Source organism: Pantherophis guttatus, chromosome 2 (assembly GCF_059756535.1).
Source record: "Pantherophis guttatus breed Tessera chromosome 2, ASM5975653v1, whole genome shotgun sequence".
Lineage (NCBI taxonomy): Eukaryota > Metazoa > Chordata > Lepidosauria > Squamata > Colubridae > Pantherophis > Pantherophis guttatus.
The window spans coordinates 114,843,016-114,862,161 of NC_142064.1; the positions used below are offsets into that span (position 1 = coordinate 114,843,016).

The 19,146-nt window shown below is 40.3% G+C and overlaps 1 protein-coding gene across 1 annotated transcript in view; it reads left to right on the top strand.

Annotated features, from left to right (window-relative positions):
• DENND1C (DENN domain containing 1C) overlaps positions 1–19,146 on the top strand; it is a 30,098-nt gene that overhangs the window by 4,045 nt on the left and 6,907 nt on the right. Inside the window, exons 4-15 of the mRNA XM_034434440.3 lie at positions 3,857–3,906; positions 8,315–8,434; positions 9,748–9,817; positions 9,942–10,022; positions 10,714–10,803; positions 12,565–12,615; positions 13,168–13,278; positions 13,906–14,006; positions 14,661–14,706; positions 14,951–15,052; positions 17,152–17,277; positions 18,547–18,648. Coding sequence (XP_034290331.2) covers positions 3,857–3,906; positions 8,315–8,434; positions 9,748–9,817; positions 9,942–10,022; positions 10,714–10,803; positions 12,565–12,615; positions 13,168–13,278; positions 13,906–14,006; positions 14,661–14,706; positions 14,951–15,052; positions 17,152–17,277; positions 18,547–18,648 — 1,050 coding nt within the window. The remainder of the gene's footprint in view (positions 1–3,856; positions 3,907–8,314; positions 8,435–9,747; positions 9,818–9,941; positions 10,023–10,713; positions 10,804–12,564; positions 12,616–13,167; positions 13,279–13,905; positions 14,007–14,660; positions 14,707–14,950; positions 15,053–17,151; positions 17,278–18,546; positions 18,649–19,146) is intronic.

Below are 19,146 nucleotides of genomic sequence, written 5' to 3' on the forward strand. Positions count from 1 at the left end.
AGCTAGTATAGGGTCTCCTGCTTGGTCAGGGGGTTGGACTAGATGACCTACAAAGTCCCTTCCAACTCTGTTAATCTAAATCTCTCTTAGCTCTCCACTCTAACTTCTTTGCCTTCCAAAAATCAGCACAAACTTATATGCCACTTTGTTCTGCCTCTCCTTCTGTAGTTCTGAAATCCTGTCTGATCATGAATATGCTGAATGCTAATGCGTGCCAGCTGCTCCTTTTTTTTTCCTGCCAGCATGAACATCTAAACTTATTAAAACTCATGATCTCCTCAAACAGCTAGGTTTTGTAAATTAAAAACCTGCCCTGATTTGCAATCATGGAATCCTGAATGTGAATTTGTGCACTGTGTAAACCTTCTACTTGATAGGATACAGGTCATAAACTTGGAAAATAGCCATTTATATTAGGAGCTAGCTTGCATAGAATCGTAAGGAACATGCTCAGGGTAAAATTGGAGTTTGCTTGGAATTGTAGCATATATAAATTGGATAAACCTTGAGTTGTTAGCGGAGAATGCTGCCCATGAAATAGGTATAAAAAAGATTGTAACTTAGTCAACACCTTCTCTATCTTACTAAACAGCCTGATGTAAAACCCTCAATTGACCCAAGCCAAGCTGGGCAGCAAATTCACTATCAATTAGAATGTAATAGGAGTTAATTAACCAAGTACATTGATAATAAATGAGATGAGAGAAATGAAAAGAGATATATTGTGTGTCTGTGAAACTAAGAGAAAGGGAAAGGATGCAACCTGAGTGAAGGTGGTCAGATCTTAAAGTGGAGTTGGTGAAGATGCAGATTTAATTAGGAAAGGAAGGACTAAGCTGTATGTCAAAAAATATGAACTGGTGCTATCTAGATTGTTGTGATCTCATGTAAAAGCAGTTTTATATTCTAGAGAATGATGAAAACAGAGGAACTAGAGAAGAGATACGAGGGACTTTATCCAACACTCTCAATGAGAGAGTACAAAAATCTGATTGCACTGTTTGGGATCCAAGAATCAATGAGAATAGAGATTATTTGGTATTTGCTTAAAAAGGGATTTGTTTACATGGCTTAAGTGTAAGTCTGTTCATACAAACATATGCCAAAGCAATTCGATTAAATCTAAACAATTACTTGACTTGATTGTTTATGATGAAATCCTGAGTGATTAGTGAAGGATACAAGGGTGATAAGAGGTTCTGGATATGAGATGAGCTGTTCTTTGGCAGTGTCAGGAGTGGATCTTTGAAAAGGAAAAGGAAAGAAACTAGAATAAAAATAGAACAAATGCAGGAAGAAAGATACAAGATTAGTCTCCCAACTGAATGGAATGGAGATGAGAAAAGAGGTTGAAACAGAGTGAAACAAATCATTTTTTAAAAATTTGATTTATATGCCGCCCTTCTTCGGAAACTCAGGGCGGCTTACAATGCGTTAAGCAATAGCCTTCATACTTTTGTATATTTTTATACAAAGTCAGCTTATTGCCCCCACAAACTGGGACCTCAATTTACCTACCTTAGAAAGGATGGAAGGCTGAGTCAACCTTGAGCCTTGGAGAGATTCAACCAGCAGTAATTGCAGGCAGCTGTGTTAATGACAGGGTGCTCTCAAGGCTCAATGACACTGTGCTATCAAGGCTCCAGATGTTACAGATAGACACATAAGTATTTTGAGTTACAGAAATTGAAAGTATGAAAAAGGATCCTTGTTTGAAAATTAAATAAAATTGTCGTGGATACAGAGGAAAATACACATAAGAAAATGGTTGCTACCAAAATCTGTTTGGAAGTCAGCAAAAAGGACTGAATATGTTACCAAGCCTCTAGCAGTGATTAGAATTGAAAATAAAAGTGATGAAATTATTTAGGATATAGTGAAGAGATGTACAAAGGGGTCCTTTAGAAATTAGCATGGGAATAGCTAATTTCTATAAGAATTAAAATGACATGTTGAAGAATAGAATTTAAGTAAATATTATGGATTGTAAGAATTCATTTCTTGGAATTAATCTATAGCATTTACTTCAATACCACTCTTCAACATATCTCTATAATTCTAAGAATTCATTTCTTAGCATCTATTTAGAGCTCTGGTGGCGCAGATAAACTCTGCCCAGTGCCAGGAGTTTGATTCTCACCGGCTCAAGGTTGACTCAGCCTTCCATCCTTCCGAGGACCCAGATTGTTGGGGAAAATATGCTAACTCTATAAACCGCTTACAGAAGTCTGCAAAGCACTATGGGGTGGAATCTAAGTCTAAGTGCTATTGCTATTTATGGCATTTATTTCAATTCTGCAGTTGAAAGTTTAGATGTCAATAAGTTATGAAAAAGGTAAAGCACACATGAAAACAGAAGGAATATGAATGGCTCAGCATTGAGCAAGGAATAGCCAGGGAAATGAGATGTCTCCTTAGTTGTTTAATGTCTTTATGGATAAATATCACATGCCATTATCTTTTTGGCTGACTATTTCTTACTTCTTTTCTGCACTTTCTCTAATGTTCTTACCCTGAAAGCAAAGAGCATGATGGGATGGGTATATATGCATGTATGAGTTGTGCTAAAAACAGAATGCTAGTTTAGAGAGGACTAAGCTCTTTTTTTCTGCTTTTCTATATTTTTGCTGCCCCCGCCAGTTAAATAATCAAGTACAGCTGGTCCTCAGCTAACAACCACTCATTCAGCAACCATTCAAACTTACAACAACACTGAATGAGTGGTAAATTAGTTAACAACTGATTCTCAAAGATCCAGCCATTGTAGCATCCCTGCAGTCATGTGATCACAATCTGGGCACTAGGCTTATATTTGTTGTCGTTCAGTTGTTGTATGCCACTCAGAGTCACATTTTGTGAGATAGTCAGTTACATAAATTTGATTAATAAAAAATAAATAAAGTTCTGACCATTGCAGTGTCCCATTGTCATGTGATCACAATTTGCAACCTTCCCTGTCAACTTCCCATAAGCAAATTTGGAAGTTGTGATCGTGTAAGGTCCTTACTTAATGACCCATGGTCATTGGCTTAACAACAATAACTGGACACTATTGGAATTGCCATTGCTAAGACTTGTGGTTGTAAAGCATGACATTATGTGACAATGACAGTTAGCAACAGCAGTCCCTGGTCCCAATTACTGTTGTTAAGCAAGGACTATCTGTAAGATCCTATAGGCTATAACCCCAGCATATATCTATTTTAAATATTTTAAGGCCAGTTCAAGGCCGTGCATGCCCTAGGCTGTAGCTTGTTCATGATATGCTTGATTTCTTTGAGATTCTGATTTATCATTGTATATTATGAACCTGCACCCAGAAATTAAACTGGCCCAGGGCATTGGCTTTCATAGATAATTGGGACCAGAAGACAAGCAGGCCAGTTAGAAGATTCTCAAGCTTGCGTGATATGAGCTCTATTAAAGAGAGTGATCAATTATCTTTTCAGATAATGTGTTATGTGTTCAACCATAAATATATGTTTCTGAAGAATAATCACATAAATTTCTGAAACTGGGGTAGTGGAGTAGAATTTTCTTTGTCAGGGGCACAAGTGGATCTCATAACAACCCTATCCTTATGAAATTTTTCTGAGGGAGATGCAACTGGCTGATGAGGGCAACCTATAAGATATAAAACATTTCTTTGATAAAATATATAGGAGTAACTTGTGGTATTTAAATAATGTAGTCTGAATCGAATTCAGTACAGTAATTGGGAATTCCTTCCAAGTACTCATGGATAGGTTTGCATAATGTTCCATATTTTATGCAAGTGATTTCCTGCTTACGCTTTCTTGTGCTTCTGTGAGACTGTTGAGATATAATGATCAAAGATATTTTCTTCTTCTTATAGGAATCAATCCAGATGCTACCCAAGTTTTGCTTCCCTCTTGATATAGAGAGGTAAGCAATGGGAATTCTCCAGTTGATATGGATATGCACTTTAAAAAAATTAAAAAGATGCTTGGTTGCAATTTAAGTTTGTTGACTTTTTAAATCAACCACTGCTTTAATAGAGATTTAACGAGCAATCTTCTGTGACTAGAAAATTTTGCTTTCTGATTTCTGCAAGCTGGCCACTCTGCTTTTTCTGATACACAGATTCATCACTTGGTCTCTTTCTCTGTTTATGTGTGAACCAGGGTCAAACTTTAGCAGCCCAGGGCAACACAAGGTTTGAATGTTTCATTTACACCCAGCTCTAAATTAACATTATAGATCAGGGGTGTCAAACTCAGATCATCACAGCGGCATCACCTGATGTATCGGGACTTTTTTCCCCTTTGCTAAATCGGGCATGGGTGTGGCCAGTGCGTGATGCATCTGGCCCATGAGCCGGGAGTTTGATAGCCCTGTTGTAGATGAACTCCTGAAAATCAGATGGTGAGTGAGGAGGAAAATACAGAATGCTTTAAAAGTAATAGGCCTTTGTGTTGATAAAATGATCTAGGAACAAAACAGCCTTGCTCACCATGCAATAAAATCCTACTTTGTAAAATGACTTGTCAACCAAATCTATCCACTGACTAACAAAATCAATGATTAGATCAGACCGAGAATCCATAAACTCAATTTACCTGTTAGCTGTATTACAGCTGTATTAGCTAAGGCATGTACACTCAAAAATCCAATTATCCTGATGTGCCCATTAGCTAATAAGGAGCTGTGTAAGCCTATGAGTAGATCCATGTGCCCCAAATCCCCATTGATTCAAGGCACATACTACCACCAACACCCCCAGGATCAGAAAAGCAGGCAGCAGTAACCTCTGTTTTATACCCTTAGCTTGCTTCCATCTGCTGAAATGGTTTGCCCTTCTTAGGGCTGACAGACAGTGACTGGCCTAAAGTCATCCAGCTGGTTTTGTGCCTAAAATGGGACTAGAACTCACGGTCTCCCGGTTTCTAATCTGAAGTTTTAAACCCTTGCACCAAACTGTCTTTTTCTATACATTACCAACTCTTTAAACTAGCCCTAATGTGAACCGATCTATACTGAAACAAGCTGCATTTAGGGAGAAACAAAATATTCACAATGTCTTTTTCCTGCATGAATGAGCTGTATATGTGCCTAATGCCTTAAATTCTATTGGAAATATTAAAATTAACAATAATGAAAAAGGTGATGTAGTTGTTCTCTGATCTATTGGAAAGGTCACTGTTTATCAATAATTCTGTAAGAGACAGAAATCAGTATCTAATTCAGGCAAAATCACAATACTAAACCAGTGGGAGAGCATATCTGATTTGGGCTAGAAATCTCCATATGATTGCCAAGTCACATTAGAAAATACTCTTAAATTTTGGTAGTGGCTATGGTCTTCTGGATTCTTGTAGTCCAGATCAGGTAAATTTAATCTCCCAGGATCAGTTATTGATCTTAGAGCAGTAATTCTTTAGACAGGAAATAAACTAAAATAAAAGGCCTACTGTGAAGAGAAAGTTCTCATCCACTGGAAGAGTTTTCCACCTTGCTAGTTAGACCCAGCTTTGTCTATTTGCATTCTGTCTCTACTGAAAACAGATGGTTCTCATTAGAATGGATTGTTCAATCACTCCTTGCAGGAAGATATGTCGACACTTTAGAAAGGGTGCTTCCTCTGTCTCTAATGAGTCATTATTCTGGTTTGAAGGCACCCTCCCTCCCCAGAACTGAATGTAGGGAAGGGGAAGAAAGAACAAGGCTCCTCCCAGAGTGGGCTCCACTTTCAAGCCAGAGTTGGGGAAAATCTACATAAAAGATACAAAGAGAATAGGAGAGTGGAAGTACTGTAAGCAAGTAAGGGTTCACTGGTGACTTCCTACAACCAACCCCAATGAAAGCCCATGAACAACCAGGAAGGGGAGAATCTTCACCTGCCAGCAACTAATACTCACTGGCAAGCTGCTTCTACATAGTGTCACCAAGAATAACCACCACTGATCTTCTTTTAATGCCATTTTAACCATTTACTCTCTACTCATCTTGTACCAATTAATTACACAGCAGCTTGGCTCACAAATGGTATTGAGTCATCTTTTGAGTTATAGTCTAGCAACCCCACGCCCCGTGCTATCTTCACTCTGTAGCTCCCAGATTTCTCAAACCAATTCATTTGACTGCTTGGGGAATCTTGGGGGATTTTTAAAGGGCAAAATAAATGTCATGATTTGAAAAGAAAAGGTATCAGTAACACTCCAGAACCACCCCCACCCCCAATCCAGCACACTTTTATCTCTTCTCCATCAATACTTACTGGGTCCACCAATTCAGGAAGAAGTGAAACCACTGCAGAACAGTTTCCCCAATTCCCACAGACAGCACAGACAGATTCCATGATTAGTGGTATTAAACCAGAGGTGGGTTTCAGCAAGTTCTGACCAATTCTGGAAATCTGGTAGCAGAAATTTTGAGTAGTTCGGAGAACCGGTAGTAAAAACTCTGACTGGCCCTGCCCCCATCTATTCTCTGCCTTGAGTCCCAGTTGATCAGGAAGAAATGAGGATTTTGCAGTAACCTTCCCTGGAGTAGGGTAAGAATGGAGATTTTACAGTATCCTTCCCCTGCCACGCCCACCATGCCATGCCACACCCCACCAAGCCACACCCACAGAACCAGTAGTAAAAAGTTTTGAAACCCACCACTGTATTAAACCCTGCTTATTAGAGATCTAATAGGATAAGAAAGGGTAGATCCCCTCATCTCCAAATTATAAGTCATCCACAAACACTACCAAAGTTGTATCTATCCCACAGTGAAAAAAACATCTTTTTGTATGTCTCAAATTGCCATTTTTCAAATTTCTTGGTCCTCAGCATTATGAGACATTCTTCCCATTATCTTTTTTTTTTTTTTTTTGCATTGTGCATGATTTTATAAATGTCTAATGCAGGCATGTCCAACCTTTTAGCTAGCCTGGGCCACCCTTAGTGAAGGGGCCACATATAAAATATATAACATAGTTAATGTATGTAAATAATAAACTTCCTTTATTTTATTTTATTTTATTTTTTGTTATTATTTTTTTAAATCTTGTGGGGCATTACTATTCAGGGCCACATATGGCCCATGGCTCATGGGTCGGATACACCTGCTCTAATATCTTCCATTTAGGGCTCTCATCTGTATCCAGTTTAGGTGGAAATGCATCTCTTACTTGAAACTTTGAATTCATGTTTCCATTTCAGCTTTGTTCAGCATTCACCTAAATTGTGAAAAACTCAAATTGAGTAAAGAGGAGAGGATGTGTGCTGCTTTTGTTTCCTTCATTCTCCAACCTCCACATGTTCGGTTATAATTTTGAAAAGGAGCTGAATTCACCTTGGCTTGAATGCAAATGCAGATCTCCATGTGAGCTAGGACTTCATTTACTCTACTGGCATTTCCTTGTGGCCAAAGGCAGAAGAAAAACAAATGGTCAGGGCTACTGGACATGGAGGCTTTACTCCTCCTAACCCTATTGATCCCAGGTTGGGTGCATCCCTGGGATTGTGCAGGAGAGGCTTTCACTCACCACCCCCAGCATTCCAATCCCAAACTCTGCCATGCTTGTCCCAACCTGCTAAACAGGAATTGTCTTTGGGAAAGAACAACTCTCTCCTTGCTCCCAGGAGGGAAAACTTACATATATGCACATGTTTATGTGTTTTTCTGTATGCCTATGTCAGGGGTCAGCAACCTGCAGCTCCGGAGCTGCATGCGGCTCTTTGGGCCCTCTGCTGTGGCTCCCTGTCAGGTGATCACACCATTGGCTGGCCCCAACCCTTGCCCTCCCCTCCCAGTCACTCCTTACCTGGCCTGAGAAGGTAAGGGTGACTGTGGGGGATGGAGAAGCGGCCAGGGCAGAGACAGAGAGATATAAAGAGAGAGGGAGAGGGGGAGGAGAGGGAGTGGGGAGAGAGAGATGTCAAAAGGATTTTGTGGTTCCCGGTGTTTTTTAACAACTGGTTCTCAGCTCTAATGACCAGCTGGGTAGGCGTGGCTAGGGGGGGTCATGTGACTGGTAGAAGTGAGTGACATCGAGTTGGCCACTCCCACCCAGGTTTTGTGGCTCCCGGTGTTTTCTTTTCTGTGGGAAATGGGTCTAAATGGCTCTTTGAGTATTTAAGGTTGCAGACCCCTGGCCTATGTAGATGAAAGGGAGAATGGGGGAATTTATCAGCCCTGCTTATAATTTATCCATGAATTAAGGAATATAATTAACATAACAAAATAGGCAATGCTTACAACAATGTATGCTGTTATAAATTGGTCAGCCTTTGTAGGATGTTGGGTTGCTTTCTTCTCCATCATAATATCTCTCATTGATATTATTTCCCCATTTATTTCCAAGGGCTAAGGAATGTCCCACAGTCCAGCACTTCACTTTCGCCCTCACCGACATGGAGGGGAAACAGCACTTTGGCTTCTGTCGACTGGCCATCGGCTTCCAAGCCTGCCTGTGTCTACTCAGGTACAAGGGGCTCCTCTTGGGTAGGAGGTCTCAAGTAAGTCCTTCTAGAAGCTCTCTTGAACTTCTTGAGCATTGTGGAAATACTCTATTGGCTCGATGGGAAGAAAAGATTCCACTGAAAATGCAGCAATAGAGATGCACCAGATCTTTCTTTCCAATCTTCCTCTTGGTAGGGGAAATGGGGTCATTTGCCTTCTGGATAAATCCTGAGGTTATTGGTGCAAAGGTCTCCAGTTCTCTCCTTTAGCCTTCTGGATTGTTGGCTGCTAATGAAATATATTTCTCCTTAAATGGAAAAGCACCAGGTAGTTATCAGGCAGAAGAGATTCAGATCATTATTTGTAGACAGTACATAAGGAAGAATTCCAGAAAACAAGTAATAATGTTAAGGTTAAGAGACTATATTATGATTCACAACTTTGCCACCTGAAATCTTGCTTTTTGATGGATGCAAAGTTCACACAATACTGTTAACCAAGTAGTGTAATGATCATGTCAGTACCTATTTAGTTTTATTGTCTTAAGCTTGGGGCTAGAGGCATGGAAGTTTTAACATATTGTACAAATCCAGCTCATTTGATTCTCAGAAAATAAATTTAATAAATGGCTTAAGCACGTTGAGTAAACACAGCCCATCAATGGCCTTTAGCTTAGTAAGTATTAGCTCTCTTTCCCAACTCCACCTTTTGCAGAATGAGATGATTGAGCTGCTTTGAGTGTTTAAAAATTATTTCACTCTGTAATAAAATTAACCCATAAGATAGCAACAAGCCTTCGATCTACAGAACCACAAATGAAATACTTCCTAAAACCATATAGCTTGCCATGGTCAGAGAGAGATTATGAAGTAGCCTTATACCAAATTGGAATTGTTCCTTTGTTTCTCTGACCAGTAGTGACTGTTGAGGGCAGGATTACTGTTGAAATCATTACACTGTTTGGTTAACATTGTTGTGTGAACACTGCCATTGCATTCATTGCAAACATTCATCAATGGTTGATGAATGCAGGAAACAAACAGAAAATTGTTTTTCTGCCATCTTGCGGTTGTATTTTTGCAGCATACCTGTAGTACATTAAGGATTAGCAACTCAATACCAGCCTCCTTGGAATTTAAATTATAATGTCCATAAACTACACTCAACCTATCCAGTGGTGAGGAGTTTTATGACTTATAGTCCAAAACACTTTTCTCTGCCACCTGAAGAGGCTTTGATCTGAAATGGACAGCGATCAAACCAGAAAGTATATAGATATAAGACATGTATTTACGATAAAATCATTTTATATGCTGCCATTGCTTCTTCCTTCAGTTACTTACCTTGGTTTGAAGTTTTCTACAAGATCCTGAACTACATTGCAGAAAACGTAGCCAAAGAGCAGGTAAGAATAAGCACTTTGGATCCATTCCAAGGCCAGAGATCCCTCCAGAGATCCTCTTTCCTTTTATTGCTCTTCCTAACATTTTCATTCAAGGGTATAACCTCTGCCTTTATCTTCCTGCCAGTTCACGGAGCTGGATGAGTTCTTATCTGCACTGTATCTCTACCCTGTGCCTAGTCTCTGCAGCCCCATCACCCTTGAATTTGTAAGTACCATACTCACCTTCCAATCTTAGTTCCAAGGTGATAATCCACATTGCCATCAGTTTTTAATCATCAGTGTGTGGGAGTTGCAGCAGTTCAGCAAGTGCAATTACACACACAAGCCAAATGAGGATGGCACCTCATAAGAAATCAGGAGTGAGTCAGTGTATGCATGAGGAAGAAAGAAAGGTAGTATACGCATACTGAGATTCTAGAATCAGGTGGAAGGAGGAGTTCCATAACAAGTTTAGGGATTTAATCCTTTCTCTTTGATCCTGTGGAAAAACTTTCCATTGATCCTGGAATGATACTAATGGAGGGTGGTCACTTTCTATTTGATAAATTTCAAGATTAAATCCTCTTGCCCATTAATTGTCATTGTCCCCCCAGCCTAACATTGTACTTTGAAAAATCTTCTGCTTATTAAATGCAAAGATACATTCATCTCTAGAAACCAGGAGGCTGTGAGTTCTAGTCCCGCCTTAAACATGAAAGTTGCCTGGGTGACATTGGGCCAGTCACTGTCTCTAAGCCCAATCCACCACACAGAGTTGCTGTTGTGGGGAAAATAGGTAGAGGAAGAACTATTAGGCATGTTTACTGGCTTCTGTGGTTTCCATTTACTAATTGCCTCTGGCTCAGAATACTAATCCCATCTTTTCTTCATTTTTCAATCACCTTTTGTTCTACAAGGGCTCAAAAGCAACTAAATTGAAAATTTCTACCGAGACAGATCTGAACAGGCAAAACAGAAATAGGGATCTGGACACTGGAGCAGAATTGGTAAGTCACAATCTGATGCCTGCTATGGGCTTACCTGTGCTTCCTTTGTTTATGGAAATTATGTCCCTGTTGCTGTGGAGGAATAACTGCGACCTCCAGGTATGTGCAGAATTGGCTTTACCAGTTGAAGTTGCATGTGGAAGAAATCTTATTCTCATTTTTAAGACTTACCACAATAAACATTTGTGAATAAAAAAAAGTAGAACAAAAATGAATGTCAAGTCCAGACATTGCTTTGCCCCTCCTCTGACTACATCTGTTTTTTATTTGCATTTTTTGCATAACGGGATCTTTTTAAAAAATGAGCATAATTCAGTTTTCAGATGCAGTGGAATTCAACTGCCCTGCTTTCTAACAAGATAGCCTCTTGAGTTATGGGAGTTACATTCCAAAACAACTGGAGACCACCCAGTGGGGGAGGGATCATAATTCTACCAGCTTGTTCTCATCTCATTCTGTTGTATGCATGGAGTGTGCCTAGAACTGTTTCTGCTTTCCATTCAGAAGGATCAAATACTGCCTCTGAATAGACTGTATCTTATGCAGGCCAGAAGGTGTTGCCCACGCATAATGTAGTATGCTCTTGTGTTGATGAACTCAAGGAAGTGGACTAAAAAAATATAGTTTGGTTTTTCTAAATGCTTACTTAATTTATAAGATGCTATTAACTGTATAAAGCCACACATTTCCAGCAATGTGTCTCTGGGTGGTGCAGGTATAAAACTACAACAAAAAAGAAACAATAAATCCTCTACTGTCAAAGAAGGAACCTGAAATGTGGGGCAGGCACATGTTCTTAGGAGAAGACAGTCCCACAAGTAACCCATGCCTATGTCATATAGAGCTTTAAAGGAGATAACCAACATATTGAATCACACGCAGAAGCATGTTGGAAGCCGCTGCAATTCACAGAGCAGCATTGTCACATGGGCATAATGAGATGCATTCATTTGCAATGCTGTGTTTTGGACCAGCTGAAGCTTCTAGTTGGTCTTCAAGGACAACCCCATGTAAAGCATTCTGCAATAGTCCAAATGAGTGCCTTTTGTGCTATCTTTTATCTTTACTTTTTTTTTTTTTTTTGCTTCAAAACAATGTTGCTGAGAATTAGCTTCACTAACAAATGATGGCAGGGTGACTTCAGGATGCTCTGAAGTTGCCAGATTTGGGTCTGGGGTGGCCTATGGGCTGCAAATCACTGTTCCTTATGTTACATTAAAATCCATAATTGGTTTCCATAGATTTGTCATTTAACAAGTGTAGTTTTGGGCAAAGATAATCTGATTGCTAATTTTATTGGGCAGCCACTATTTCCTCAATCAAAATTATGTGGTACAATTTAGGAACGAGGGAAGATATGCCTGCAATTTCTTATTCTTTTTTCTCTTTCCAGCTTTGGATGTCTGAGAAGAAAAATAAAATGGAAAAATAATGTACAATACATAGAAGAAAAGTTCAAATATCAACACTCCTTATGATGTTTCCCTAAATTACAATATCCTATGTCTCCGTTTAATTAAATATGAATATTTTAAGATCAGTCACAAATATTGTGGTGTAATGTAGCATGCAGCCTTAATTGGATTCCTTCTATTTACATATCTACTAGATTGTTGCTTGCATTAACTAATGCCACTATTCCCACCTCTCTGCTTCTACATATGCCTGCCCAGAGTCTTCTGGAGTAGGCAGTCATTACATTACAAATATAAAAGATTAAATTAGATTAAATTAAAGTAATTAATTATTTCTCTGTTCTAGGCTTATTTCATTGCCCCTGATCCTGGCAAACTGCCCACCATCCCTGACAATGTAAGTTATAGCATTTCTGTCACAGAATATATGGCAATACCTTGCCTTGTATGGACAATTTTCTTCTTTAAGTCAGAAGCCCCCAGCCTTGAAAGATCACCTCCATCAGGGCCGGATTTTCCTATAGGCTAACTAGGCTTCAGCCTAGGGCCTCAAGATCAAGAGGGGCCTACATTCAAATTGTTAGCAAAATTAAAATTACACTTTCACTATAGGTGAAAGGGCCTCATAAGTGGAATAGCCTAGGGCCTCTTTTCATCTAAATCCGGCCCTGACCTCCATAATCACAAATCTGCAGGGCTGAATGTGATTACAGTATGGCAGAAACTGCACATGTTTCTCTGTACTATTTTTAATTGCATTTCAGAGTTAAGATCTGGCATTAAAAATAGACTCTGAAAGTCAGTTAAAGCCCCCACTAAAAGTGGTAAAGAAGAGAAGATTAATTGACTTGCTGTGGGTGAAACAGAATAAAGAGAAATGGAGGGTAGAGACAGATCTGGTTGCTGAAGCTGTTACCAGAGAACCTAACTAAGTATTGGCTCTCCCCAGAGAAATCTGACCGAGTTTGTCGTGGCAGTGGATGTGAACAACATGCTGCACCTCTACGCAAGCCTCCTCCATGAGCGTCGGATCCTGCTCACCAGCAGCAAGCTCAGCACGGTGAGGCTGAGCGGCTGGAGGAAAGACAAGGCAAAGAGCTCAGAGCTAAGATGGACCTGGGTGGGAAGGAATTAGAAATGACAATGCTTAAGGAATCTGCATTTCTTCCATCTACACAATGAAATCACCTGGCACAAAGCTCTCACAAAGGTGGCTCCTCTGGCCTGATGCCTTGTGAGATGGTTTATCAATTAATTGTATTCCCTGACCCTCCTCCACGTATTCAATGAAGGTGTAAACAGAGAACTGGGGCATATTCCCTGATTGTGCTCCTTGGTGGCTGCACAGTATCAGTCTATCTTGATATCCTCATAGGGCCTTTTACTCCCTAATGCCCAAAGCAAGGCTGACAGGAAACAGGACAGTTTAGCATGTGGAAAGAGTAAGCCACAGACACAAACCTGCTCCCTCCACCTCCATGTTTACTATCCCTGCATGAGTAGTGACTAGGAGGCTGCTGATTTAAATCTCAGCCACTACTCTCTGAATCCTCTGCATGTCTGGGAGGAAAGTACTGCTCGCATTTTACTTTGGGAAGAAGAGTTACGCAAAGCCCTGTCTCCTTATTCAACTTCCAAGGAGGGTCAGTCTAATCTAATGAAAAGTGTGTCTTTCATCTCCCTATAGCTGACAGCCTGTGTCCAGGCCTCCTCCTCCCTGTTGTATCCCATGTACTGGCAGCACATCTTTATCCCTGCACTGCCTCCACACCTCCTTGACTACTGCTGGTGAGTGATTGCACCTTCCTCAGTTGAGAGTCAGCTTCTGTAGGCTGAGCAGCTTCAATGGTTCTCCATCCAGTACATTGGTTTGGATGTAGCATAGCATAGCATAGCATAGCATAGCATAGCATAGCATAGCATAGCATAGCATAGCATAGCATAGCATAGTATAATTCTTTATTAGCCAAGTGTGATTGGACACACAAGGAATTTGTCTTGGTGCATATGCTCTCAGTGTACATAAAAGAAAAGATACCCAAAGGAGTATCACCCAAAGGAGACTATTTTGAGAACATTTGTAGGGCTAGGTTGTAGTTCTTGGGTTTACTCATAATCAGTGAGGAGGTGACTGAAGCTGTCCTGAGCTGGCCACATTTTATTTACCTCTCAAGGGAAGACTTTCTGAAGGGAAGAATGACTTCATTTGCTGCAGAGATCAGCACCAAAAGGGAATTCAGCCCTTTCTTTGCCCCTCTGCGAATTCCTGCCCTTCCCAAATATATTTTCCTCCTAAGCACTTCTTAAAAGAGGGAAGAAAACTGGGATTGGAAAGCTATCATAGTGTATTGTAAGAGAGAAACTGGATCTAGGAGGGCCTAACCTACTAGGAGCCCACAAAGAACTGGTACTAGCTCTAACATTTATCTCTTTCGCCAACAGCGCCCCTATGCCCTATCTCATTGGAGTCCACACAAGCCTTATGGAGGTGAGATTGCAAAACTACCTTGTCCTTAGGATAACTGGCTTAAGATTAGCCTAAGTAAGGTAGTTCCATGGATATTTTTTAGCAGCAGGTTGGAGCATTTGTACACCTTTGGCCTTATTTACTTCTTCATTTCTGTTATCTTTGTAATAGCAGTTGACTCTTGTGAGCCAGGCTACCTAAAGGTAAGAAGATTGAGGAAATGTCTATTCTTCTTGTTTCTCAATTCTGCCTTGGCTTTTTCTAGAGTGTGAGGAGCAAAGCCCTGGAAGACGTCGTCATTCTCAGCATTGATAACAATACAATGGAATCACCCTTCCAAGACCTGGAAAATCTCCCAAGTGATGTTGTTAGTATTACTTTCTTGAGACTTTTTTTTTATGCCAATGTTTTAGAATCCTTATGACTACTCAGAGCCTTCTTTTATTTTTCTCTACATAAGAAGCTCTGTCCTTGCGAGCACTTGTTTGCCCTGATGTAACAATTTAAATGTGAACTTTGATTTCAGATGTTTCATTTTCAAATTAACCAAAGCATTTATGAGTACCGTATTTTCCAGCATATAAGACGACTGGGCGTATAAGACGACCCCCAACTTTTCCTGTTAAAATATAGGGTTTGGCCTATACTCGCCGTATAAGACTACCCCTCTTCCAACGCACACCAAATAAAAATTAAAAAAACATCAACTGGCTCACCCACAATGTAAAAGCAGCTGTGCTAGACCCAAAATGGCCCCTGCAACAAGCAGGAACCTCACACAGCCACAAAAAGTCCAAAAAACCAACTTTCACACTTTACACACACAAAATTCCACATACAGCTTTGTGAGATTTTGTGTGTTTGTGTAGTTAGAGTGAAACACTACAGAAACACACTAAATCTCAGAAAGCTGCACAAATATTATTTTATTTTATTTTATTTTTATTTTTATATGAAAGCTAAATTTAAAACTTCCTAAACTTTAAATGGCTAGGTCTAAAAAAGAACAACTAAAAAAAAACCCAATTAACTATTTTTTTGAAAGCTCCCAAAGGGGAAAAAAACTTACCCAATAGAACAGGGGTCTCCAACCTTGGCAACTTTAAGACTTGTAGACTTCAACTCCCAGAATTCCTCAGCCAGCTTTGCTTTGCTGGCTGAGGAATTCTGGGAGTTGAAGTCCACAACTCCCTACTTGCTTGATTGCAGGCAGGGAGTTGCTTGCTGATGGAATAGATTCAGGCAAGCAAAGCAAGGCAAGCGTTGCGACTAGCAGCTGAGGTAAGCAAGCTGGAGGGGGAAAACTTTTTTCCTTTTACATGGCTTTGGCGATCCAAGGTGAGTTGCAGGGAACTCAGCTGGGATCGTCAGAGCTGGGATCGTCAGAGCTGGGATCGCCAGAGCCATGTGAAAGGGAAAAAACTTTTTTCCTTTTACATGGTTGTGGTGAACCCAGCTGAGTTGCAGGGAACTCAGCTGGGATCATCAGAGCTGGGATCGCCAGAGCTGGGATAGCCAGAGCCATTTAAGGCTCATCAGAGCCTTTCGGGCTGGTCTGCCTGGTTACAGGAGAACGACACCCGGCATATAAAACGACCCCCGACTTTTGAGAAGATTTTCATGTGTTAAAAAGTTGTCTTATACGCCGGAAAATACGGTAACCCAATGTACACACATTTCTCCCCCCTCCCCTTCCTGAAAACAACACTGACATAGAAGAGGGGATACTTCCCAACTGAAACATTTGAAGTGGTGTGGGGTTGTTGTTGTTTTTTACTTGTTGCAAAACTAGCTAGCCACAATTAGGAAAAACAGTGTCAGTGGTAGGCAAGGTTTAGGATTCAAGTTTTATACCTTTGCTGCAAACATCTGGAAGAGTTAGAGTTCTGTATTCCTTTGCTGCTATCTAGTGGTCACAATGTGTTTTGCTTTGCCCAGCTCTGGTATCATTAAAGTCCTAATTCTCAATGTTTAAGATTTATTACACTTACACCAACTCTTTCTTCTAAGAGTTTAAAATGATGCCCAGGTCTATCTTTAGAACCAGTCCCATGTGGTAGGCTAGACTGAAGTGGAATAACTTATCCAAAATTACCCAACAAACACCATGGCTGAGCCCAATCTGACACATTTAATTTATACTACATTGGTGTGGATCACCAAAAAAAAAAATGGAACAAGACTTGAGACATAGGATAGGATACTGCTCTAGTGACACATGGGGCACTGTGTAGAACTGTGATTGTATTAGCATGACATCTTGGTACATGTAGATCCAACCATTGTCCATTATAAGCCATTCTTTCTAGCATAGCATTGCTTGTGAACTGGACTACTATGGTTTAGACACCAAGTTATAGCTAAAACAAACCATTGCTTAATACAAATGTATAAACCCAGTCAGTATCTGGAAAGGCCTCTGGATTTAAGGTGAGTATATATTCTTCTCCTTTTCTCTGTCTCCAGGTCTCCCTACTGAAGTTCCAGCTTAAAAAACAATCTGCAGCCACTGGAGATGGGGTTGCCCGAGCCTTCCTCAGGGCCCAAGCGCTTCTCTTTGGCAGCTATCGTGTGGGACTCGTTTGCAGTCTGGTGAGACTTCTGTTCATTCAGCCACCAGCTAGAAGAGGAAGTTCTGCACAGCTCCCTTTTCTTCCACAGAAACTTTGGAGATTGGGAAAAGAGGACAGACATAAGAAAGAAAAATACCCTTCCTTCCCTCTCTCCCTCCCTCCTCCCAATTTTCTGGTGGATTTACAACATGAAATGAATCAAAACACATTAAGTAAAACTCATCCATAAAAAAACATTAAAAATCATAGGTAAACTTAGATTGATTCAGTCTTCAATCCTTCCAAGGTAGGTAAAATGAGAACCCAAACAGCTGGGGGCAATATGCTGACTCTGTAAACCACTTAGGGTTGAAAAGCACTGTGAAGCGGTATATAAGTATAAGGGCTGTTGGGCCATTTTGGGTAGTTGGGAACCACCTTTGTTTGTTTGCTTTTTGTTTAAGCCTCCAAGCTCTTTAGGGGTGATGTCAGTATGGTAGCTTCACAGGTGCAGGAGACTAGGTTTTTATTTTTATTTATTAAGAAAATTTATGTGGCTGCCCAACTTACTCATGGTGACTCCGAGTGGCTTACAGAAATAAATCCCCAAATAAAAACACCCAATAGACCTCCCCCCACCCTCGTGGTGGCAACAATCGACATGTTAAGTAGAGTTTAAGCTTTGCCACAAGTAAATTAGTTTGTGGGGGGGCAGTATTGGGGGGAAAAAATCCTTAATAAGGTTTGGTTAGTCTGTCCCAAGCATGTTTTTAATACTTTGTGAAATACTCAAGGGAAGGCTGTTCATACAAATGAGCTTTTAAAAAATCCAAACCCTTGTCTCATGCAAAAATGCCTTTTTATTATTTTGTTTAAAGGGTTTTTATTATTTTGTTTAAAGGGTTTTTAAACATGAAAAAAGCCTACTTAATTCTAGAACAGAGACAAGTTTTCAGTAAAGCAAATCCGTATCTGGTCAGACATAGAGATGACATTTGGTTAAGTCCCTCTCTAGAACCACTTTGATGCTGCTGGACAGAGAGAAACTGCTTAGGATCTGGGATTGCGAGTGAATGCCATTGTTTGGGATAGACCTGTAAAGAAATTCTCAAAGCAAACAGGTTCTGTGATTTCCACTGTTGTGTTCATTATCCAGAATGATATTCCAGAGAGGTTCCTCTTTTTTTCTCCAGCTCTAATTTTCTCTACCACTTTCTCTTTTCAGCCTCCTTAGCCCAGTCTCTGTCCATCCACCCTGGTCACACTTGCTGTCAATCACATCTCTTTTCCCTGTCCCTCTTTCTCACAGGAAAAGCACATCTCCTTTTCCCAGGAGAATTTCATACAGCAGGGATCCGGCGCCATGCAGGACTTCCTCCAGCGGGCCGTTCATCTGCAGCTGTTCAAAGAGGTACCACAATGGTGAACCTGGCAGATTCCCAGTTAGTGCTTTAAGCAAATCCTGGGGGAGGCAGAAAATGGACTGCTATCATGTTCGGCCCACAAAGCAAAAACCTTCCCAAGCCAACACCCAGGCAAATAGAGAAAACATTCAGCCACATACAGACTCCTGAGTAATGCAAGCAAAGAGCCTACAAATTCTATAACAAATAGATGAAGTCCATTACTAAAATATTTAATGCACTCAAATTTCTGATGTATTGGGATGGAAGGCTGAATTGAAAGATAAGATAAAAAAGGAGTGGGGGGTTTTTCTTAACCCCTTTGAAGAATTCAAAATCTCCTTAATATTACTTCCTTGTCATATTTCCACATCTCAGAGCAGGAGCAGACCATAAGTGCTTCTCTGCATTCTAATCCCACAGCTGAACAACTGAAATATTTGGTTTCAATAGAAGATGGTTATTTCCTGTTTATTCTAATAAGGTCCTTCTTTCTATTTCTTCCC